General features: G+C 35.9%; 1 protein-coding gene across 1 annotated transcript in view; it reads right to left on the bottom strand.

The window, feature by feature from the left end:
• Positions 1-4,425: 4,425 nt before the first annotated feature.
• Positions 4,426-26,347, bottom strand: part of LOC107688873 (glycerol-3-phosphate dehydrogenase, mitochondrial-like) — a 28,012-nt gene continuing 6,090 nt past the window's right edge. The window contains exons 6-16 of the mRNA XM_016486700.1: positions 21,171-21,335; positions 20,524-20,668; positions 20,213-20,406; positions 16,030-16,164; positions 14,675-14,850; positions 14,063-14,194; positions 11,121-11,279; positions 9,201-9,313; positions 9,040-9,118; positions 7,995-8,093; positions 4,426-5,800 (exon numbers count right to left, since the gene is read on the bottom strand). Of these exons, the coding sequence (XP_016342186.1) occupies positions 5,675-5,800; positions 7,995-8,093; positions 9,040-9,118; positions 9,201-9,313; positions 11,121-11,279; positions 14,063-14,194; positions 14,675-14,850; positions 16,030-16,164; positions 20,213-20,406; positions 20,524-20,668; positions 21,171-21,335 (1,523 nt within the window). The 3' untranslated portion in view covers positions 4,426-5,674. The remainder of the gene's footprint in view (positions 5,801-7,994; positions 8,094-9,039; positions 9,119-9,200; positions 9,314-11,120; positions 11,280-14,062; positions 14,195-14,674; positions 14,851-16,029; positions 16,165-20,212; positions 20,407-20,523; positions 20,669-21,170; positions 21,336-26,347) is intronic.

Genomic DNA, 26,347 nt, shown 5'->3' with positions numbered 1-26,347 from the left:
TTGAAAACTGTGGCATGTATAGTCTCAGAGAAATTCACTAAAATATAATGTCCTCATATGAGGATGCAGGGTCTCAGGAGGTTAATAAAACAGGGATACACTTTTTTCAGGATCAGAAGAACAGCATTTATTTGAAACATAACTTTTGTAAAATTATAAATGTCTTTACTTTCGCTTTAGCGGAATATAATGTCCTTGCTGAATTGAAGTATTCATTTCTCTTTCTTTCTTTCTTAACCTGTATATACTGTATGTTGCGATACTGAGTTATAGAAAATATAAAAACTTAAATAAAACTTAGATTTTGAAACCTTATAAAAATAAAAACTTAAAACTTGAAATACAACTTGACTTGAAAAAAAAAAAAAAAAAAAAAAACTTGAAAACCTTTGAACGGTAGTGTAACACCTTGAATTTAAAAAATGTATTTATTTTCCTTTCAATTCTTAATTAAGTTACCATATCTCAAATAGTTACATACTTAATAATATGAATATTATATTCTGTTAAATATTTGAAACATCTTTAATTGACCCCATCAGAAATGTCACACTATCTACATTGTAATGGAATAATCTTTTCTCTCTCTCCATCCAGTGTCACAGTATACATGGGTCTGATGACTGTCTGACTCATCAGCCTCAAACCAATAGGGACACATATCCATTCACATCGCAACAAAAACAAAACAGAGATGTTGCATTGATAACAGAGCAACACAAAGATGTCTCTAGCAAAATCTTGGAAAGAGTTGCAAATTCCTCCACATCCCACAACGCTTTGTTTTATTGTTGTGCTGTGCATCACCTCGTTGGCATGACGACAAAGGGAATCCTCCAGTCACTGCCAGTAACAGAGCACCTCCGCAGTCCCAGTACACTGTCAGTAAAATACAGGACACAAGGAACCAATAGCTATTGGGCTTATTATAATCAACATGTGGGTGTTTGGGACAGCTTTTCTAAAAGTCCATGATTCTATCATGTAACATTTTAGTATACTGTTGAAAAAACTTCATGCAAGTGTTATTTAAAAGTGAAATCTGAATCAGAAGAGAAATATACACAGATCAAGCATAATTTATAGGTGAAAACAGTCTAAAACAGTTCTAAATAAATACGTAGGAAGTGTTATAATGGATTATGGACTCACTGCAAAGGATCCATTTGTGAGCAAGTGATTTAATGCAAAATTTCTCCAGATCTGTTAAGATGAAGGAACAAACTTATCTACATCATGGAAGACCTGAATGTAAGTCAATTTTCAGCAAATTTGTATTTTTGGGAGAACTGTTACGTTTAATGTTATTGTATTATGAACACTAGTTTTTCAGCTTTGGCCCATCTATTACTAGACTAGCCAAAAATGAAAATTATATCCTTATTTACTCACCCTCATGTCATTCAAAACCTGTATGCATTTCTTAGTTTCCTTTGGATCACAAAAAAGATATATATTTCAAAGAACATTGGTAACCAAATAGTTTTGGATCCCATTGACATTGATTTTTGTCCATACAATTAAAATTAATTACTAGAGGCGTGCCTCAGGGCTCAGCTTTGGGCCCTCTTCTGTTTATTATTTATCTATTGCCTTTAGGACAAATTATCCGTAAATTTTGTATAAATTTTAACTGTTGTGCTGATGACACCCAGCTCTATATGTCTTCAAGCCTAATTCAACATTATCACCTTCCTCTCTTTTGCTTTGTTTACCTGTAATTAAATCATGGTTTGCATTGAATAGTGAGAATACTGAAATAGTTTTTAATAGGCACTAAATTAAAACTGCAAAATTTTGAAAGTTTTACACTGACTATCAATAATTCTGTTATCTCACTTTATTTTTTGATGCACCTGTAAATAATATTACTCGGTCAGCATATTATCATTTATGAAATATTAATCGTCTTTGACCATCGCTTTCTGCTAAAAGTACTGCTGTCCTTGTACATGCATTAGTTACATCTCGTATTGACTATTGTAATTCTCTTCTCAGTGGTGTTTCACAGAAACTTCTTTACAAACTTCAAATGGTCCAGAATTCAGGAGCTCAGATCATTACACGAACACCACTGATTGAGCGTATTTTTCCAGTTTTAAGGCAACTACATCGGTTTCCAGGAAGATATTGGATTCAGTTTAAGATTTTCATGTATAAGGCTCTTCATAATCTAGCACCTTCACATTTGTGTGAACGTCTTCATGTGTATTCACCTACCCGATCTCTCAGGTCTTCTGCTTCGGTGACTAGTTGAACCATCTGTACGTTTGACTACCATGGGATGTAGAGCTTTCAATTGTAGGGCTCAGAGTCTTTGGAATACCTATACCTCAATTTTGTAAAAAATGACTTTTTTTTAGATTAGCTTATTCTGATTGATATAGTTTTCAATGGATTATTGTGCACTGTTTTTTTCCCTTTCTTTTAATTTATTGTTTATGTATCTTATTTTACACGAACACCACTGATTGAGCGTATTTTTCCAGTTTTAAGGCAACTACATCGGTTTCCAGGAAGATATTGGATTCAGTTTAAGATTTTCATGTATAAGGCTCTTCATAATCTAGCACCTTCACATTTGTGTGAACGTCTTCATGTGTATTCACCTACCCGATCTCTCAGGTCTTCTGCTTCGGTGACTAGTTGAACCATCTGTACGTTTGACTACCATGGGATGTAGAGCTTTCAATTGTAGGGCTCAGAGTCTTTGGAATACCTATACCTAAATTTTGTAAAAAATGACTTTTTTTTAGATTAGCTTATTCTGATTGATATAGTTTTCAGTGCATTATTGTGCACTGTTTTCTTCCCTTTCTTTTAATTTATTGTTTATGTATCTTATTATTTGTAAGGTGTCCTCGAGTGTCTTGAAAGGTGCCCATAAATAAAATGAATAATTATTTATTATTAATAGGAACTGAAACCGTTTGGTTACCAACATAATATCTTCTTTTATGTTTCATCAAAGAAAGCAAGTTATACAGGTTTGGAATGACACGAAGGTGAGTAAATTACAAAATGTTCATTTTTGGCTGGACTATCCCTTTAAGGTGCTTTACCAGGACCTCTGCTTAATATGCATTCAGTGTAATTATATCGGATTCACAGGGCTATTCAGACACCATCTGAAATGAGGATTAGACAGACCTGGGATGCTAGTTTAATTGCATTTTGCTAGGTGCTGATCACACTGGAATAGGCCGCACTCATCTCACACTGTGAAAGAGTCTACAGCTACAGGGATTATTAGGCAGGCGCACGACGAGATGCCCTGCTACTGAAAGACCCTTCTGGCCCATACACCTATTAATCAGCTATATTCCAGCCTAATACATTCATCAGGCCTATAGTGGTGGCTTTAGAGTCAATTAGTTGACATCTTCCATCAAAATGAATGGCTGGGGGAAGGAAACACTGTATGTGCATGCATACATGAGAAGGAGACATGACAAGCTTCAACTGGCACAAACGTTATGCGAGAAATATGAAGTCATTGAGCATAAGGAGAGTCACTCACAAAATAATGGCACGTCCAAACAATGCAGAAGGCAACCAGATACATTTAATTACAGAATTGTGTTTCTCAGGCTTGCAGATTGATTTACTATACTTTTTTTTCATACAATAATGAATTTCTTTCAATCAGGATCAGGCTGAAATTACATCTTGTTGGGACAAACAATAAATTAGTTTAACTGCTTCTGCTCTCATGTGCAAAAGCCGACAGTTCCCCTCTTACTCCATCGTTTTCAAACCCGACAATCACTATGACAATCTTTATGGTCTTCGTTTAGCTTTAAAAAACAACAACAAATACATCATTACGGAATTAAATTCTGAGCAGTCTCATTGTACAAAATACATTTCTTTTTAGATCATTAAGCTTAAAGCATCCAGGTTAAAAGCAGTTTCATTCTGCTGAAAGTATGAACATAAATAAACTAATTATAAAAATACACAAGCATGTTAAACCACAAAAAATACAGTCAAGTAAAAGACTGCACACTTTTAGTGTGTGTCGGACTGTGCGTTTCGACATGCAAAGTTCATTAAGTGTCTTTTTAAAGTTGGAGTTCACCCAAAGATGAAAACTGCGTTATCATTATGTCGTTCCAAACCTGTATGACTGTCTTTTTTCTGTGGAACATAAAATATATTTTGAAAAAATATTTGGTAACACTTTACTTAAAGCCTTCATGTAAAATGCATTATAAAGGATTATTAAAGGGTATAATGCATTATAATTATTGATAATGTGTGTTGTAATACATTATATCTTGTGGTAAATAATTATAACCGAATTTAAAACGCATAGTCTAGCAATGAATAGATAAGTGTTATAATGTATTAACTGTGGTTACAATTATTCATGAGATTGTACAATGCATTATAAGGTGCATTACAAAGCACAATTAATGCTACTGAACTACTTTTATAATGCATTATACATAATGGCTTTTAGTAAAGTCTTACCAAATATTTCAGTGTTTTTTTTGACTAGTCAACTGTAACTAAAACTGTTGGGTTACACATATTCTTTAATATATCTTCTTTTATGTTCTGCAGAAGAAAGAAGCCAAGATGTTGGTTTGGAACAACATGAGTGTTAGTAAATGATGACAGAATTTTCATTTTTGAACGAACTATCCCTTTAAGAAGCAAGGCACATTTAGTACATTCCCTGCTATGCTCTACATCAAGTTTACAGTTATAATATTCCCTTATTATTTCATGACAAATGGATAATCAATTACTTTTAGAGGCAAGGCTTTATAGGAAACACACTGAAGTGGAGTTTCAATTGTTCATGAATTTGAACAAGGGATCAAATGTTCAACATTCAGACAAGAGCTCTTACATTTCATTACAATTTGTAAAACCTTCCTGTTGAACCAGAGCCAATGCAAAGTCTAAAAACACTGAAAACAACCCGTTTAAGACAAACTAAAATAACTCATCTGTTTACAGTAATACAATTGTATACTTTCAATATAATCACATTAATTAAAAACAAGACGGGATTTATCAAAAGTATGAAGGAAATTATAGATTTTGAATAAATACTTTTTTCAGAAAATTAAATTATTTGAAATTATTAAAATAATACAACAACAACAAAACAACACATTTCATCACTGTAATTCAGAACAGTAACAATTAAGCAGTATGCAGTATAAAACTGCGTAATTCACATATAGTGCATTTGTTTAGCTCAGAAGACACTGAGAGCCCTTGAATTTCACCTCACTGCGTTCAGTAGCAAATAATCTGCATTAATAAAATGGCACAACAGAAAGCACACTGGATAAAGCTGCTCACAGAAACATTAAAGAGACAATCTATTCATGCTTACCAGGTCACACAACATGGCACTGCATGCATTAGATAAAAATATAGACTCTAGAATACGCTTTGAAATAATTTTAAAGAATATATTCTGCTCTAATAATAAGATTTTTTCATTAAAATCAATTGAAATAAGCATGCTAAAACAAAAATTAAAAAGAACAAAGATTGTAGACAATGGCAGCCAGCTGGTTGGGTGAGTTAATGACTTGAGAGGATGTGCTTGTGATCTGACCAGCGTGGGCACAGCGGTCAGTGCTTTTTGGTATTTATCCAACTCTGTGGTGGGAGCCGTTGTCTGGTGGATGTTTTGGTTAGTTGGGATTCAAACACCGCCTCCACTGCGGTCAACCGAGACCGGTCCTCTCAGATCCAACCCCTCTTCGACCGTCTTCATCAGGATAGCCAGACGACTGTCAGAGATTTGGCCTCTCTGGACTGCACTCATGAGCTGAACCAATCAAAACAGATGCACAATCACTACCTAGCTTAATGGTTAGAGCCACATTATTTTGCATGATTTAAGCTTCAGAGGCACAACTTAAGATACCAATGATAATTTTTATTTCTGATTTGAAATACACTACCATTTGAAAGTTTGGGATCAAATTTTATTTAACGTTTTTGAATTTTCTTATGCACACTAAGGATGAATTACTTTGTTCAAAAATATAGAAAACCTTTAATATTATAAAATATTATTTTTAAAGGGGTCATATGATGCGATTTCAATTTTTCCTTTCTCTTTGGAGTGTTACAAGCTCTTACATTTCATTACACCAAATACACAAAATAATGTTCTTTTTAGCAGCATCATATGACCCCTTTAAAGTTTTTTATTTTAAAATATTTAAAAATGCAGTTTACTTCGGTGGTGGCAAAGCTGAATTTATATGAGCCATTACGCCAGTCTTTAGTGTCACATGATCCTTCAGAAATATGCTGATTTGATGCTCAAGAAACTTATTATGCTGAAAACAGTTATTAATTTCTATTAATTCTTTGAATAGAAAGTTCAAAAGAACAGCCTTTATTTAAAATAAAAAAATTGTAATATTATAAATATCTTTACTGCCACTTTTGATCAATTTAAAGTAGAGGTCTGCGCGGGACTGTTTTTTTAGTCCCGCTCCCGCAAGGTTCTATTCCGCACCCACCCGCTCCCGCTATATATTCACTCTTTGTAAATTGTATTTCTTATTTTTATTCGTCTTGTCAGGATACAATTCGTTTAACATTGACAACACAATAGGGAAAAAGTGTAGCAGAGAGAAAAAATAAAAATGTAGGTTGTACAAAAATAGCATATTTTTATTCGTCTTGTCAAAATACTAAATTCGTTTGACATTTTTCTGTTAACAGTAGGAAAAGTGTCGCAGAGAAAAATAAATAAATACAACATCTTTTATTTTAAATTATAAATAAAACGTCCTTCAAGGACAGCGCATCCACACTTTGCTCCATCCTTATTCTGCTCTGTCACTCATCGACAACCTGCCTGTTCTGTCTGAGGGCGTATATTTACCACAGGTACAGCCTGCTCTGAGCATCGTTATGCACATGCTGCGCACAGACCACACAAATAAAACGCATGACGTTAAAGCATGCGTGCAGCACGTGCATAACAGTCCTGAGCGCAAGCTGTACCGGTGGTCAATAAGAATAAATTGCAGATATGCTGCTCTAAATGGACGTCGGGAACGGGATATTGTTAGACCGCCCGCTCCCGTTCAAATTACACCAGAGTTACCGACCGCTACAGCGTTTTATTCGGGAATTTAATCCCGCGGCGCAAAAAATCCGGTCGGAATGCAGACCTCTAATTTAAAGCTTCCTTGCTGAATAAAAGTATTAATTTCTTTAAAATAAAAAATAAAATCTGGCCCCAAACTTTTGAATGACAGTGTTAATGTTCATTAAATGTAAACTTGACCCACTACTTTACTGTACTTAAATAACTGGAACTAGTTGTACAAAGGGATTACCAATATGGCCACCAAGTGAACTGACCTGACCTAAACGGATTTTGGTTAAAGCCTGGTCTAGTAATTTAAAGGTTACTGGTTCAAACCCCAGAAAGGTTATTACTTTGAACACCTTTCTCTTGACCCATATATGGTAATCTACACTGTAAAAAATCCAATTTACGTTTTGTATTACAAACTCCGTTTTTAAAGTTTATTAACACAAAATTGGAAGTTTAACTAAAAGTTCGCTTAACTTAATATATTATGTTGATTAAACATGCACAAAAGTTTGTACAACTAATTGACCTTTAAGTTGAGTAAACTCAAAAATCTGCTGAAGCTGGTTGCCTTAAAATTTTAAGTTTGCTCAACTTCTGATTTTTTACAGTGTAGTTCATGCTTCATTATAGTAAAAAGTACAGAAAAAGTGGTGCTCATTATTAATTAACTGAAACTCTAGAGGCACCAAATCTACTTTATACTCCTTCTGACGTAGGTATGACATTTCAGAGGGACTAATCACTGTGAACCAGTCGGCTTATGACAAAACATAGATGTACTGACATGAAGATAACAAGCCCTTTTAATTTTGAGGTTTTCACACCTACAACTACAAATCCTGCCTGAAAACCAGAGCGACACCAAGACAAGCTGTAGTCTATAAATAGCTGTTCATACCTGCAAGAACTCATCCAGTTCCACCTGCCCGTTTTTGTTGAGGTCGACCTCGTTGAGGATCTCATGAAGGGCGTTCTCATCAATCTGAATGCTGAGTTTCTGAAAGAACACAAATCGGTTATAGAATCAGTAACTAAGAGACATTAAACGAAAAAGTTAAGGACTGCACATAAACCAGAGACAATGAGAGCGGAGAGAATGACAGCTAATAAGCAATTCAAGAGGGAAATTATTATTATTTTTTTTTTTATATTTAAAACCATTTTTAACGTTAAGATTGTTTGGCAAACGTAAGACATTTAAAGGGATAGTTCACCCAAAAACGAAAATTCTGTCATAGTTTACTCACTCTCATGTCGTTCCAAAACTATGAGCTTTTTTCTGTTGAGCACAAAAGAAAATATTTTGAAGAATGTTGGTAACTAAACTACTGCCTTACATAGTATTTTTTTCCATACAATGGAAGTCAACCATCAACCGTTTGGTTACCGACATTCTTCAAAATATCTTCTACAATTCCTGCCGGACCTGAGACTCGAACCCGCGACCTTCGGGTTACAAGTCTGACTCTCTATCCATTAGGCCACAACTGCCCCCGATTCTAAACAATGACAGAATTTTCATTTTTGGGTGAACTATCCCTTTAAGTACAGGTCATCTTGCAGTTTAATTGCATGCCTTGAGACAAATTCAAAAGTAATGAAAATGTATTAAAATTAAGTAACATAGATAAAAAGTCCCCTCATCTCTGCATATCAATGGCAACTTGGCTTACTCAGAGAAAGGGTGTAAAAAAAGCAACTTACAGTGGATTCAACATACACATTTTACATGTCATGTAAAGGCATTTTACATTTTGTTTTTAGTGCAAGAAATTTTAACATTATGGACTTCAGGGAAAACATTTTTATATGTTTAAAAAAAAAGATGAATGCAGATGGTCACTAAAAAGTAATGGCTGCTTAGGACAAATAGTAACTATTTTTTTTTTTCAATCTAAAATATTAAAGAATCTCAGTTGGAATTGTAAGAGATTATAACTCACCTCTAGCACTTGCTGGACATCCACTGTTGTGATAAAGCCTTTACTCTCCTTATCAAACTTGTAAAAGCGCTTCTTATACCTGTCAGTCATAATAATGATAATATTAGGAAAGTGAGAGATGTAGGATCTTGTACACTTAAACCCACACACTCATCTTATACCTTGCTATCTCTGGGGCAGTGAGTGAGATCTCTGTTGTCTTGCTGAGCTGCTCAGAGCGAGCTTTATAACCCATCTCCAGGTGCAGATACTTCTTTGCTGCCTCCAGCTCTTCCTGTAGACAAACAAAACCAAAAACACAATCAGTAACTTAAGGTTAGAAACAAGTGAATAAAATGTAATTTGAATAAATTATATATTTTCCTGATCATAACAGTGGCACATTTAAGCACGTGTTTTGTAAACCTTTGCAAATTGGCTGTTACTAAAGAAGGGGGAAGTTAAAACTATACTGGACCCAACAGAAAGCTCAGTTTGTGTCAAAGTGTTGTTTCTCATTTCTTGTCTGAATATATATATATAAATATATATATAAATTTGCATCAAATTTATGTTTCAAATTTTTTTTTAGATTTTTGTCTGAATAAGGCATTTAGTCTTCAAGGCAAAATAAATAAATAAATTAATTAATTAATTAATCAATTAATTTTAGGGTCAGATAGAGTGTGAAATATGGTCATATAAAAGTAAATAACAGTTTTTTTTTGCTGAAAAAACAACCCCTTTTTATTTATTTATTTCTGAAAAATTAATTTTACATTTTAAATTAAAGCCTCATTATAACTCTGAATATTTTCAACAAATCTTGCATCGTAGTGCTGTTTTATTTTATGTCTGAAGAAGGCATTTACATAGAAGCCTTAAATGTACAGAAAAAATTTTTTTAATTAATTGAGTAATCAGTTAATTAAAACATGTAATTGTAAGGAAAAGATAAAATACAGTCTTATAAAAAGTAAATGATGTTTATTTCTCAGAAAAAAACAGGCTCATCAAAACTAAATATTTTTAACATACTGTGAAAAAATGTTTTTTTTTTTAAAGTTGTAAATAAAACACATTATTGGAGCATGTTTTATAAGAAAATACTGGTATTAGCTTGCAGTAGATACTTCTCAGAAAAAAAACAGGCTCATCAAAACTAAATATTTTTAACATACTGTGAAAAAATGTTTTTTTTTTTAAAGTTGTAAATAAAACACATTATTGGAGCATGTTTTATAAGAAAATACTGGTATTAGCTTGCAGTAGATACTGATATTTATTTTCCACAATAGAATGAGAATGTTTGAGGCAGTAAAAGGATTCAAAGTGTTTCATGCAGCAGAAACACAGCAACATAAACATTCCTGCAATGCACAGGCTGAGAATACTGGCTTGCCTTTGCAGAGCTGTGATATACCTGCGCTGGATCGAGGTTCCCAGCAGAGCATTGTGTCTGTGTCCGTGCATGTGTTTGGTGGGTGTGGTGCACCTGCATTGTGAGCAGATCTGAGCGCTGAACTCATGGGAACTGAACAGTATCAAAGCTGCACAGTGATCGGTGCTATTATTAGTGCTTCTGTTTATCAGACAGGAAACCTACGACCAATGTGCAAAAGCTGGAGTAACTCTTATCACCCCCTTACAAACGCACTACACGCACACTTTCAAACACTCCTCTGAGCACAGACGTAACAGCCATAGTCATCTTGAGGAGTTGTGCTGGGCGTTTATTGTACAACTGAATTGTGATCTTATCGTGGAGTGGAGACTCCTTGTTAAAAAGACTATTTAAGAGTCAAACTAACAATAGCTGAGGCCTATTATTAGCTGTTACCTAAATTAACCTGGCTGAGATCTTTAGCTTTCGGTCAGGACAAAAAAGCAGGGTTCAGGGCAAGGGTAACAGGTTTGCACAACCAATAAATTCAATAAATCAAGTATTGAACTAAAATGTTCTCATGGATTTGAATTGTGATTTGAATTCACATGCACACTAAATGTGAACTTAAAGCGAATTCTGCTTTCATTTTAATAAAAAAAAAGAAACACTGTCAATCTGTATTCTAAAGAAATAAGCCATGAGATCAATGACATACTTTCTTTTTTTGCTCAGTCCACTGCAGTTCGTTGCCCATGATCTCAACAATACGTGGCAAAGCCTCATCCGCAGCCTGCACGTTCAGAAAGCCCAGTCGAGTTCGGCGAGCAATCACATCGATGACTGTACATGCGTACTCCTTTACAGCATACTGCACCTAAATCCAAACAGAAAACATCACTTTCATTTTCATTCAAGTCAGTTTTAACAGAAATTGTTTGGAAGACAATCAGACATTCATGTATTTTTAGGTTGACTGAATAACATGTAATATTTTCAAATATGAAGTTTAGATTTCAACCCAGCAGTGAATCTTGCTTATTTTTAATACTGACAGTTAAAGTATTTGAACCATTGCTAAGCTCCGCCTCTCAAGAAACTACAGGAAGAAAAACTTGAGATTTCAAGGAACAGCATGCGTTGAATGATTGCAATGAATGTGACATTCCAAAAGAGCAATGTAAAATGAGCAGTAAAAACTGCGGAGACCGCACATCAGAATCAAAATGGAGTCAACTGTAAAGATAAAAGTAATTAGAACAGATGATATTGGTGTAAATGAGCAGAACTCTTCCTAAAGTTTCTACAAAGTGTTCACTACGTGTGTGTGAACTGTGTGCAGTGTGAACTCTTATTAGCACTCCTACAACAAAAGGAATAAAAAAAATGCAAATAATTTTTATGAACTTCTCAAACTTAATTAAAATATTTAGTCAATGAAAATATACTGTAAACCTCTGATTACCATGTGTCAGTATAAGTGACCTGACAACAACATTTGACCATATTTCTGGACAATTTGCACAAAATTGCATTGAAACTCTTCTAGCACCTCCATAGACGATCCTCCATTGATTTATTTGCGTTTAAGTCATGTTGGATGGAAGATAATATTTAGGAGTTAAGCACATATTAAAGGGGTCATATGATGCGATTTTAAGTTTTCCTTTCTCTTTGGAGTGTTACAAGCTGATTGTGCATAGATAAGATCCCTGAAGTTGCAAAGACTAAAGTCTCAATTCCAAAGAGATATTTTTTATCAAAGTTAAGACTCTGCCACACCCCCCTAAAACGGCTCGTTCTAACACGCCCCCACATATCTACCTCACTATGTGGAAATATTAGCATAATGCCGCCCAAATGTTCACGCAAAGAAAGAAGGCGTGGTTTCAGTAACCGCAGTTAGTGTTGAAGCAGCCATGTCAGGGAGACTCTGTGTGTTTCTAGGCGAAAGCAAAAGCACTTTATTTGGCCTTCCGAAAGTAGATGCATTTAGGAATCTTTAAGATCACTTACAACAGAACAGCAATGCATTTTATGGACGACCATTTCGTGAACCTAGGAGAGGAGGTAATTCTGACTTTGCTATGACAATCTGGCGCTTCTGATTCAGCTACTGTTTTGTTATTAGTTTAAGTATTTGCTATTGACTGTTCAAATGCAGCGTTTTGCGCATGGTGTGTGTGGGTGAGAGAGAGAGAGCGAGCAAGCGAGAGAGAGCGAGAGTTTCCGACGAGTGCTTGCGGTGTTCGGCCAATCACAATGCACTGGGTCAGCTGGCCAATCAGAGCAGACTGCGCTTGTCGGAAGGAGGGACTTTGTAGAAAACGAAGCGTTTGAGAGAGGCGGGGCATAGAGGACCTACAATAATGTACAGTATTTGAAAAATAATGTGTTTTTTGAACATTAAAGCATGTCAACATATTCTGTTACACCAAATACACAAAATAATGATCTTTAAAAAAGCATCATATGACCCCTTTAACACCACCACAATGTTGTCAAGTCAAGTCACCGTTATTTAATATAGCACTTTTTACAATGCAGATTGTGTCAAAGCATTACAGTATTAAAAAAGGGAAATAATGTGTCGAAATAGTGTGCCGTTCTCCTCTGGCCAGACGAGACCAGCAGTTTAATTCTAGGTTGCAACAAAGTCAGATTGTGCAGGGGACTCATGTTGTAATTACGAGTGGGAAAAAAAAAAAGAATTAAAAAAAGCTAAGTTGTATGTATAAAATACGATAGTATTGTACAATTATGATAGAATATAAAAATTCCATTTACAACACCGTGATAAACTGAAATACCTGATGCTCATTCGATTTTTCATCATTTTGTCGAACCAGTGTTAAAAAAAACCCTTCGCTATCTTCCTCCAACCAAAGTGATCTGAACACACATGTCGTAATTATGACTTTCCAACTCGTTAATACAAACTTCCCAGGATGACTTGAATGCACCATTACATTATTAAAGGGATAGTTCACCCAAAAATGACAATTCTGTCAATAATTATTCACCCTCATGTTGTTCCAAAAGCTGTAAGACTTTCATTCATCTTCAGAACACAAATGAAGATATAACAAAAATACGGACGTAGGAGCCAGCATTCTGATGTAGAATCCTGATACGCTGCACCTTGAATGTGTGGAATGCACACACATGCATAGTGGTACTCTCGTGAATGGTGGCGGAGACTGACACAGAAGAGAAGAAATTGTTGATTAAAGTCGGTTTTTTTTTTCTTTGCGCACAAAATTCTCGTAGCTTCATAAAATTACGGTTGAAACACTGATGTCACATGGACTATTTTAATGATGTCCTTCCTTACTACCTTTCTGGGCCTTGAACGTGATAGTTGCATTGTTGTCTATGCAGGGTCAGAAAGCTCTCGGATTTCTTCAAAAATATCTTATTTTGTGTTCCGAAGATGAATGAAGGTCTTACGGGTTTGGAACGACATGAGGGTGAGTAATTAATGACAGAATTTTAATTTTTGGGGGAAAAGTTTAAGAAGCAAAAGCTTAAGCTTGTCAAAGAAAATGGCTGAAATCAACAGTTGCTAAGTAAGGACTGGTCAGTAACGTTTTAAAGGCGGGGTTCAACAAATGGTACACTGCAAGTTAACTGTCATTATTATAATTTCAGAGTGCTTACCTCACTCTCTATGTAGGGAAATTCAGACACAAGGCGTTTCCCCACTATAGGCCATCTCTTGCCTGTCACCTGGGCCATTTTGGCCACTTCAAATGCTCTTCCTCCATAGGTGGCTGCCAGGTGCTGAGCAACCTGTGAGTTCAGAAAATAAACATGTTATTCCTTAGGGATGTAACCATTATTAACAAGACAGTGGTAGGTTTCATGATTGAACTTTCTTTCCTTATGTAGGAAACCCACTGCAAAGCTAGATTTTAAACATTCACTTAGGCTGTAGAGATGTTTTCTTTACTAGCTTATGAACACCTTTGCTTCATTAAGCGTTCAGACAAATGAACACGGCCCCGTTTTCGATTCAAACTCTTCTTTTATATCTCTCACCAAAGGTCAAGTGCTGTCAAAAATATCTGCATGCTGACCTTTTTAAATATGCTGGCAAAACAACATCCATGGTAGCTACGGCTCCATCAAGCTCTCACGCTTCCAAACAAGGGGTTGCCAGACTTTCTCTCCCCCACAGGATCATGGGGGACTGAACGTTATGGAGCAGCTGAACCTGCTCCAAAGTGCTCTGACTGGCAGAATGCTAAGTAGTTAGGCTTCGAAACCCACCTCATTTTCCAAGCCGTAGTCTTGAACCAAGCGAATGTACAGGGTGGGGGTCCAGTCCTTCCCACCATCCAGCATCAGACCGACCGTCCTGCTGGGACCGGCTGAGAGGTTATGAGCCTTTATAGCTGTGTCAAGAGTCTCCTCAGCCATAGAACGATAGGTTGTCCACTTCCCACCTAGAGTAGACAGAGTGCTGTGAAATCTTTACACAACCTCAGTGGAACAATTATCAGTTACCCTAGTGACCAATTCCTCATTACAAAACCTCAACTCCTCATTACAAAAAGTCTGTGTATATTAAGATTTAATATTTTGATATTTGTATTTATTGTTTTGACTTATTATACATTTTTGTCTTTAATTTGCATTTTTTTACATTATAATAATAATTAATCATTTAATTTTTTATTGTATACTACTATTCAAAAGTTTGAAGTCAGTACTTTTTTAAAGAAATTAATACTCATATTCAGCATGGATGCATTAAATGACACAAAAATACTACTTTAAATAAATACTGTGGTTTTGAACTTTCTGTTCATCCTGAAAAAAAATTATTTTTGTGTGTTTTTACAAAAATATTAAGTAACACAGCATTGATATTAAGAAGTAAAACTGGAAAAAACTGGCAATATAAAATGTGATTAAAAAAAAAATATATATATTTATAATATAAATAATATAAATACAAATATTATTATTATTAATATAAAAATTATTATTATTATTACTTAAAAATCATGGATGCATTAAATGACACAAAAATACTACTTTAAATAAATACTGTGGTTTTGAACTTTCTGTTCATCCTGAAAAAAAATTATTTTTGTGTGTTTTTACAAAAATATTAAGTAACACAGCATTGATATTAAGAAGTAAAACTGGAAAAAACTGGCAATATAAAATGTGATTAAAAAAAAAATATATATATTTATAATATAAATAATATAAATACAAATATTATTATTATTAATATTAAAATTATTATTATTATTACTTAAAAATATTAAACTAAATAAGAAATTGTAATAATATGTTCACTATAAGATAAAGAATTTAAGAAAGAATTGCCAAATGTATTTGACAGTACAAGTTTAAAATGACAATTTCTTAAACTTAAAAAAAGTTAAACCATCATATTCCCAATAAATATATCTATAGAAAAGGGGGAATTTGGATTTTATATTGCATTTTTAATCAAATCAATGCAGCCATGGTGAGCATAAGAGCCTTCTTTCAAAACCATGAAAAAAAAAATCATGAAAATATGAATATTGTACAAAACTAAATGAAACCATTTTATGAAAGAAAATATTTGAAAAATGGAGACCAAGGCACAAGTTCGTGGCACTGACCAGCAATGGTGATGAGTCCGCTGTCGCTGATGTTGACGATGTGGTTACGACAGATGGACTGCGTGTCTTTGGAGTTGGGGTCGGTGACCAGCGGACGAATGCCACTCCAGGCCGCCAGGACATCCCCCCGCCGCACTGAGAACCAAAGAAACCAGAGACGCTGACAATCTCTGACAGCTGAAGTGTATCTGATTGACAGGACTACAATAGGCTATGCGATTGTATTTATGCAATGCCCTGTTTACAGCTACATCCATAACTGTTCATACATAAAAATGACAGTGATGTCTGCACTAAAGGCTATTTTGCTTGATAAATGACCAAGGGGGAACATGGGAAGCGAGATTGTCCATAAAACTTGAGTTGCTTTGTTACTTAGATAGAACCGTTAATAGAACATCATGTATGAGTCCAGAGTCAATTTCCCTATTGTGGTGACATCTCAAGCATTAATTATTAAGAGGGAGTTGTGTATCGATCTGCGGTACACCTGCCACTGTAATATGCAGGTTGATATTTCTGAATGGGGGAAAAAACAGAGACAGCACTCTCATTATCAAAGGGCATCTCTGAAACATTTATGACAAGGCTAGGGAGCTCTGCAGACAGCAGTCTGTGGAGACCAATAACACACACACACACACACCTCCAGTCTAAATGAACCTCAGCAATAGACCACTGGGCCGTCAAATGCATTCAAGTAATGTAATTCTCAAGGGAAGAATTCAGTCCATTTTCACGCTGTGGAATGCACTCGAAGTTCTCGAAGAGTCACAATCACCATACGCAATATATGGGCCACCATACTGGTATAGGCCAGGGGTAGGCAAGTTCGGTCCTAGAGAGCCGCAGTCCTGCAGAGTTCAGCTCCAACCCTAATCAAACACACCTGAACAAGCTAATCAATGTCTTCAGGATTACTAAGGCTATAGGCAGGTGAGGTTTTTTTTCAGGGTTGGAGCTGAACTCTGCAGGACTGCGGCTCTCTAGGACCGAACTTGCCTACCCCTGGTATAGGCCAATATTAAATTTTTTTCATTTTTAAAACTACCAGCATTGGTCAAATTAGGCTGAAATGGAAGATAATAATTTTACTTTTGCAGATGCTTTTATCCACAGCAACTTACAACATGTCCTAACTGGACACAAACATTTCAACAAGCAGTTTGTATTACACACATGAGAATATGCAACTGACTTTACAATTCAGTGGCATTAAATAGTTAAAAACTCACTGACATTGATCCACCAGTTGAGCTACAAGAGTACAAGTGAGTAGTACGCATTATTTCAATATAATACATTTTGTGTGAGTGTGTAAATTATGCAATTTTACAGCATTATATCTGCCATTATATCAGTAATCAATAACATACAAACAATTGTTAAATCAACTAGAAATTCTATATTGGTGTTTTCATAATTCTTTTTCAAAAAAGTTTTTCAAATCTCTCTGTTCATCTCATGCAATCATCCTTCTTTCTCTCTCTCACACACAGTATCTGAACTGGAGGGACAAACAACAAGATCTTGCCTGTTGCCCCTACATTGTCATTGTGACAAATCTCCCACAGCCAAATCCCTTTAGCTGCCTTTACTAGAGCAGAGTCCAGTCCAGCCTCAACCCTTCATCTAGGCAAGGTCTCTGTGTCATTCCTCCATCGCTCAGTCCATCCTCATTCTCCATGATCTGCTTTATTCACACTCTCACACAACCCTCCCAGGTCAACAGAGTTGCTTGGTTGCTCATTCATGCCCGGAAACAAAGCAGAAGACACCCAGACACACGGCAGCCGTCACATTGCGGTTTATGAGCACACGTAATGTTAATAACAGACAGCCGGATGACTTTCTACAGTAGCTGAAAGACACATGCAGTGCTGGATGAGATAACGAGACTCTACAAACTCTTAACGACTTGCCTAACAATCAGAGAAAGGAGGAAGCATTTTTTGTGAAGGAAAATTAGTTATGAAGCTAATCAATCAAGCAATCAAGCCTGCATCCACAGCACTTTGAACAATTAGCGGGCTGCGCTCAAAAATCAATACCTCCGCTTTCAAAGGAAGATGCTTGGAATAGTTATCAGTCCCAACTAGTAGTTACTAGACTCAACACAACCAATACAAGCCGTTCTGTCTATATTGCTGTCTGTCTGTTCATTAACATGCATGCAGAAATAAAGTATTTTCATCTTTCATAATTAAGGTCATTATTGAAAAATGTCGGTCTAAAACATTTTGGCAGAAATCACCCATTCACACATTACTGTTCAAATGTTTAAGGTCAGTAAGATTTTTTTAAAGAATTAATACTTTTATTCAGCAAGGACACATGAAATTGATCAAAATTGACAGTAAAGATTTTTACATTGTTAAACAAAATTTCTATTCAAAACTCAGCTTTGTCATCATAATATTTTATATTACAAAAATCTATTAAAATGCATTAAATAAATTAAACTGTTATTTTGCTATTACATTTATTTAAATGCAGCATTGGTGATCATAAGAGACTTTTTTTTAAAAACATAAAAATAAAAAATAAAAAAAATCTTACAGACCCCAAACTTTTGAATGATAGGGCATATATAAATTTAGTCAGTTCATCTGAGTCACATTTAAAATCTTTATCTAACCATCCTCATTTTGAGAAAATCTGGTATGACTTTTCCACATAAACAAAAAATTATTTATCAAAATGTCAATGTTTTTCCATATAAAAAAAGCAAAAAAAAAAAAAAACATTTGGTTACCATTAACTGTTTCTACACGTGTTCTTCAACAATTGTGAACAGAACAGTACAAAACAGCAAGAACCAGGAGCTTCGGACGTGGTAATGGAGGAACATAGTTACAGGGGCCCTCGGGTAAGGGGGGTGGACCAGAATGCATTTTCAACCAAGGGGGATCCCAGAATCCCTAGTGACGCCCCTGGCAAGAACTATACAGTGCAACCAGTGTAATACAAACAATTCCTGAATGAAGGAATGAGTCTTCTTCAGTTAATCAAAACAATACAACGCAAAGAGTATAATACAGACTTAAGGGCAATTATTGCCACCTCTAAAGGTAATACAGGTACATAATGTTGTAAATAACATTCAGTTTCTTGCACAGACCGATTGTTTTGCTTCATAAGATCACAATATATTCGTCAGATGCCATTGGTATTAATTTTGTGATGACTGATATGCTTTTTTTTACTCTCAAACTGACCGTAGCTGTTGACTAGCATTTTATAAATCAACAAGGCTTGGTAAGCATAAGTGACTTTTTTCAAAAACATTAAGAGATCTAACAAGTTTTAAAAGAATTATAGGAACTGGAATAGTTAAGAAAAATGTGTCATATACAATAACCTACTAAATCGTTAAAAAATGTCTTGTTTAGCATAGGGCACAAAGTGAACCAGGACTTTAGCGGTGTAGAATCAATGGGCCAGTTTTATTAAACAGGGCAAATTAGCGTTAGAGTGCAATTCCAAAACAGCACCGATGGGCGTGGAAATTTCTGCAGGTGATTTACTGACAATGCGCAAATTTAAGAACACAGACACAACATCACATTTACATATCGACCAACACAATCTACCAAGCGCAGCGCAAATTGGCATAAGGATATGTTCGGATTTGGATAATGTGTTCTTCTGGCATTCTAAATAAATTAATTTGTGTGGAAAAAATCCTCTTCCTTCTACCAAGCGCTCTCTGTTCTCTGCGGTGCCTCCTCCTAGCAACAACAAATGCAGCCATTTCAAGTGCAAAATAGTTTAAGACATGCTTTTTTGGGGCGTTAAATAATGGCGCAAATACCAGTAATTTGACGAGCGCAAACGTTAGCAAATCGCGTTGCGTGATTCATTTGAATACTCTCCTCCCATAAATTTTGCGTCTGAAAGGGAAACTCGTACAAATGCATATTCAATAAGGTCAGGCGCAAAAATAACCGTGTCCACGCCTTTTCAGCGCTAATTCGTCACTGCACATCTTTAGTAAATCCATACAGTATTATTTTAACGCCAATAGACAGTTTGCGCTGGCACAAGCTGTTAGTAAATCTGTCCCAATGTGTACTATTGCATTTTTAATAAGATTATCAGTTTTTCTTTTTGCTCTAAGTGTAGCAACATATTTTATTCAAAAACCTTTCAAAAGAAAAATGCATAGACGGGGTAGCATTACCTTCTACGTCAGGGCTGAGGTAGTTGCGTACTTCGCTCAGGATAAAGTTGATGTCATCCTCCACTGGGATGGGATGGGCGGTGACTTCAGTGGGTGTATCTGTCGTGCCGGCGACAGTCATCTTCTCCCAGGGCAGGAAGAATATGACACGGCCATCACTGGTGGCGGGGTCTAACAGCCCCATGTTGTCCGGGCTGTAATTGGTAGGAAGAGTACATATACGTATGTAATCTCTCCATACACTGTTAACACCATAAAAATGCACTTGAGGAAAAAAATGTACAATATGATTGAAGGATTCGGGAAAGTACCTGTAATATCCAGGGATGACAATGTGCACTCCTGCACTAGGCTGGCAGATGTTGGCAGTTTTCTGGTTGTCCATTTTGCGCAGGGAGTCAGTGAAGGGGCCGGTAGCGTTAATGACACATCTGGCACGAACGTCAAACTCCTGCCCTGTGACCGGCAGAGTGAGGTGTTACTCTAACTCAATGCGACTGACCGTAGGGGTCATTTGCTGAGGATAGAAGACAAATCTCTTCATAAAAGGATTATAAGCAGAAAATTTAAAGGGGCTACTGAAAGGTGATTAGTTAGTGCTGGGCTTTGGAGAAATTAAACTTTAAAAGAACGCAAAAATTTAAAAAATAATGATTTTATATAAAGATCTCATCTCATGTCTTAAGGTTTTTCAAGAATTTTTGTATGCAAAATCTGGTTATTTCAATTGGAAATACACGCAATAGGAATTTCGTACAAGGGCGAAAGATTTCCACACTTACATTTCATAATCTGTTTAAGTTGATTACACAGATTCACTGAACGCTGCTTGGATTGAAAGTGACTTCTGTCATTTCATGAGTGTTCATAACATTATTCTTTCTCAAAAGTTCACTTGAAATGTCAGTTTTCTGTCACTAAAACAATTAGTTTAGTTTTCGGTCTGGGCATGTCTTACCTGTGATTATGTCTCGGCAGTGGGCTCCACAAACTTTCTCTTGGCCTGTTTTTGGGTCTGGTTTCTTTAGCAGATGAACCACCTCTGTGTAGTTAGCAATAGCAGCACCATGACGGGCCGCTGTAAGAGCGATGGCCAGGTTCATACGGGCGTCATTGTGTTGTCCTGGAAAGAGCCAGAGCAGAATGTGTCACATATACACTGGCATTCTAAAGTTTGGGATCAGTAAGATTTTTTATGTTTTTTAATGGAGTCTCTTGTGCTCATCAAGGCTGTATTTATTTGATCAAAAATACAGAAAAAAGTGTAATATTGTGAGATATTATTTCAGTTTCTAATATTGGTTTTCTGTTTTAATATACTGTAAAATATAATTTATTTCTGTGATCAAAGCTGAATTTTCAGCATCATTACTCCAGTCTTTAGTGTCACATGATCCCTCAGAAATTATTCTAATATGCCGATTTATTATCAGTGCTGGAAACAGTTGTGCTGCTTCATGTTTTTTTTTTTTTTTGGAAACTGATACTTTTTTCTGGATTCTTTTATGAATAAAACGTTAAAAAGAACAGCATTTATTTAAAATTAAAGTATTTACTATCACTTTTTATCCATTTAACACATCCTTGCTGAATAAAAGTATTCATTACTTTCCAAAAAAAAAAGAAAATAAATGTACAGACTCCAAACTTTTGAACGGTAGTGTATATTGTAACACAAGATTTCCATTTTAAATAAATGCTGTTTTTATTTATTTATTTTATATTCATAAAAGAATCCTGCAAAAAGTATCACAGGTTCCAAAAAACATGAAGCAGCACAACTGTTTCTAACAATGATAATAAATCAGCATATTAGAATGATTTCTGAAGGATCATGTGACACTGAAGACTGGAGTAATGATGCTGAAAATTCAGCTTTGCATCACAGGAATAAATTATATTTTAAAGTATATTAAAATAGATACTGTTATTTTAAATTGCAATAATATTTCACAAAATAACAGGGTTTTTTTCTGTATTTTTGGTCAATACATAATAAATACAGCCTTGATGAGCACAAGAAACTTTAGTAAAAATATTAAAAAAACTTACTGATCCCAAACTTTTGAACGGTAGTGTACAAAAAACATAAATGTTTTTCATAAATAAGGCGTATGAGATATTTTTAAAATTAAGCTATGTATAAGTGTTTGCTTGGTTGCATTTTTATCATACTAAACAAAAAAATTACAGTATATTGAAACACTTTCCCCATAGAACTAGAATCTCTAAAATATGTTTTTGTCAGAATTACCTAACCTCTTAACTTTAGCTAATTTTTGTAAAATAGCCTCAAAACTATACAGTAGCCACACACACACACACACACACACACACACACACACACACACACCATTTAAATAGAGACATTCCATAGACTTCTATTTTTACATACAGTTATAAATACTATAATCTAGTACGCTTACAGAAATACAGAACCTTACAGAAACCATTCTGCATTTTTACAACTTTTTTTTTTTACTTTATTTATATTAAATGTATTTTTATACAGTTTTTAAAAATTAGGACATCTCCAAAAGAAGGTTTTTGGGAGGTTTCGTCAGATTTAGCTCATTTCTGGGTACAAATTAATTCCCAAAACATGGTTAAGTCAGTACACAATGTTTTTCTGTACATGCCAGAGGCCACTGCACCCAGTTAAGACTCGCTTCATGATTGCAGTGTTTGAAGTGGCGCGACGGTGTTCAATATTTTTATAGGGCCTTTTGAGGCATTTAAACTATTTCAGACACATTTGAAACATGAATTACAGGAAACCTTGAAGCCAATGCGATATCACTCTATTACGGCAACGAAAGAGCTACTAGATTTAAAAAAAAAGCCTCTGTGTTCCGGGTCTGTGTTCTCGATGCTAAAGAACCAGAGGAATAGGTAACCCACGTAAGCATGTCTAATGCGAACACATGCTCAGGGCAACTCCACCAGACAATAAAATAATAACACAGGCAGGAAGCCTGTTTAAAGGGCACACTTCTCAAAGAATAATGTGCGGTGAAGGCACCAGCATGCTTTGTTAGAGATCCCATGAACCTGGGTTTGCCTCAGTGCTCATGGCTGTGCACTCAAATCAAAATACCCATGTAGAGAAGGATAATACAAACACATGCATGTTGGAATATTGTTAATATCATGTAAGAGGACAAATCACAGCTCACACGGAAAGCTGTGTCCTGCAGCAGTAGACACAAAACGCTTGGTTGAGCTTGAATGTTTATTAGAGTACAGCTTGCAGGTATGGCAAAAAGAGCAGGGCTTTTGTGCTGCAAGCGGAATTCTAATGAAATAAAGAAACCGCGTCTTTACAAATGACTGAAAACGCAGATAAGGGAGTTTTAGCGTCAGATTAGATTAATAAAAAAAGACCTACAGGATGAATGAATGACATATCATAGCGGAGAAGGGAAGTGACGGACGGCCGTGCATGTGGATGAGATAGTGAAAGAAAGAAAGGGAGCGAGGACTCAAGGAGGATGAGGGACAGGAAGGGAAGAAGCGAGAGAGTGCGATGCGAGAAGGGGAAATAGAGAGAGAGAGGGAGGCAAATAGCGACAGGCAGGCTGAGATCTCCAGCGGAGAAGGTCAGATTTGGAAATGTCACGGCCGTGATTGTTCCAGATTGAATAATTGGAGAGAAAAGCCGGCTGACAACCCAGGGGAAGGAGGGATGGTGGGGGGGAGAGGGAGGAACGGATGTGGGGAGAAGAAGGAATAAAACCTCTAAACTGTCATTACAATCGCCGGTTTCGATTCTCCACACACCTACATACGCAAATGAAGACGCCTTTTAACGCAGTCACTGGCAGCACGTAAACACAGCGCGGCAGGGAACAGAGCATCCAGACGTCTCTTTGCCTCTGTTTCTCCCACAGATGGATGTGATGTGACAGATCGCTGCTCAGATAGCCGCCGCGCTCCCCCTGAATATAAGCTGCCCGCGCACCCTGCGAGGGACAGTGTGTATCAACGCGGGCCAAATGTAGTTTGACAGGAAGCACCGGAAGGCAGGGTTGGTGGGTGGGGCTTGTGCTGCCACGGAGGGGACCTTGAGTAAAGGGGACACATTCTGCACACCCAGACTAACCAGGAACATAAGGAAGTTTTGCCTGGTGGCAGCCTCGGGCGGCGCAGGGCACAGACGGGCCAACAGAGACACGGCCACAATGAGTTTGGCCACAACAGCCGGTGGGGGTTTTATAAAGATTATGCAGGAATGTCACAGAGACAAATGAGATTGCACTTATTGCCACATAAAACCGCAAATCACAATAGTAGATGTTTTATTGACAACAAATCATTGTTATCAATGACAAACTTTTTTTTTTCTTATAGCCTACTGTATAAAGAAAAAATATCTCTGTCCACAGGCATGGCAAAGGCATTACTCATAAGGATTTTTACTGTTTTAACACTAGAACTACCGTAATTCTATAACTACATAGAATGCCCATATTCTTTTGAGGTTTTACAATGAAGCTTTGAATGTCTGTCATCATAGTTTATGACGTAAACCCTAAAAATATGATATTTTTTGTAATATTTAATTGTGTAAGAGCTACGTAGACCGCTCCCGAATGTGCGTGCCTCGCTTTGTGTCCGGCAAGCGGGAGAGCATAAGTTTTTCACCGCAGTAAAAATGTTGTATTTGAAAGTCTAAATGCCAACAAATATGAACGGAAGCAGAATATTTCTGTAGATAAACATGTTGTGAATTTTGGAAATGATTACGTACATCTTTTTTTCAATACATTTTTACTTTTGAACTTTACAACGCTCTGGAGTTATTGTAAATGTTTGGATCACATGAATCGGAAACAATTCTATGCAGCCACCACTGGAATCGTGATCCATGAATAAATGGATCTGTTATGATAGTATAGGTAATAATAAACATCATCACTGTCGCTAAAAAAAGCCCAATAATTTTTTTTTTATTTCACAATATCAGTCTTCTCTGGGCTAAAATAAGCTATGCATTAGCTATAGCATTACACTAGCATAAAAATAATAATAGCCATTATTATTATTATTATTATGGCTATTTTGTCATAACACTGAAGTAGGCTATTATTGATAACAGCCAGGCTATAGCCTTCCAGCCTAACATACCTGGAACCGTGGCAGATTGAATGACAGCAGTTGCTGTATTGGAGGTGTTCACCCGGCTTTTTTACAAACAGGAATTTTAGCTTAGCAATAGAATATAAAAACAACTAGAACAAAAGTTGCTAGGTAACAGTGACGTGCATCTTCAACAGCGGGAAAAATAAAAATAAAAAAAATAATCGCAAAAGCAGAAATTATACGCCGTCTGTAATGCGAAATGACAATTTGACCGCTTTGGCCATTCAAGGTAGAAACTTTTGTGAACTCTTTTGTGTTTTGTAATTTTATTAAAATAACAATGTTATAATAAAATATACACACATTTAGGAAAAGTCAGGATATTATAGTTATATGGGTTTCAAAATTGAAAAAGAGTCAAAATGACTCTCTTGGTAGTTCTAGTGTTAAAGCACAAGAAAAAAGGTTAGGAATGTTTCTTGAGTACCAAATCAATAGAATCATGTGACACTGAAGACTGGCGTAACATTCAGCTTTGCCATCAAAGGACTAAATGACATTTTAAAATACATAAAATATTTAAACTGTAATGATATTTCAATGTTACCATTTTACTGCATTTTGATCAAATAATAAAATAATAATCTAATAAAATTTTGAACGGTAGTGTATACAGTTAAATTTACTTTAGAATTTCATTCATTTATAGAATTTAAAATTGATTTTTGGACAAAAGAGAAAAGAAAATGTGCATAGTTGCAGATCATACACAAGACTTAAACCTTAGATTCGCTCCTGCTCACCATCATAGTAGACAATGGCTCCCACGAGTTTGTCTTTCTTCAGCATAGGGAAGAGCTCCAGTGCTTTGCTCTTGCTCAGGACGTAGCTGCTCTTCAGACACTGTGATCCAGCAACCAGGTCGTACATTTTAATGCCGGCCCAGTAATACGGCAGCTGCCACCACCTGTGGAGAACAGGTTTTCACCGCAGTGAAAATGTTGTATTTGAAAGTCTAAATGCCTACAAATATGAACTGAAGCAGAATATTTC

The sequence above is a fragment of the Sinocyclocheilus anshuiensis genome, unplaced genomic scaffold (genome assembly GCF_001515605.1).
Source record: "Sinocyclocheilus anshuiensis isolate Anshui unplaced genomic scaffold, SAMN03320099.WGS_v1.1 scaffold101, whole genome shotgun sequence".
Taxonomy (NCBI): Eukaryota; Metazoa; Chordata; class Actinopteri; order Cypriniformes; family Cyprinidae; genus Sinocyclocheilus; species Sinocyclocheilus anshuiensis.
Note: the sequence above shows the minus strand (reverse complement) of the source record. Positions and strands in the feature narration are given on the sequence as shown.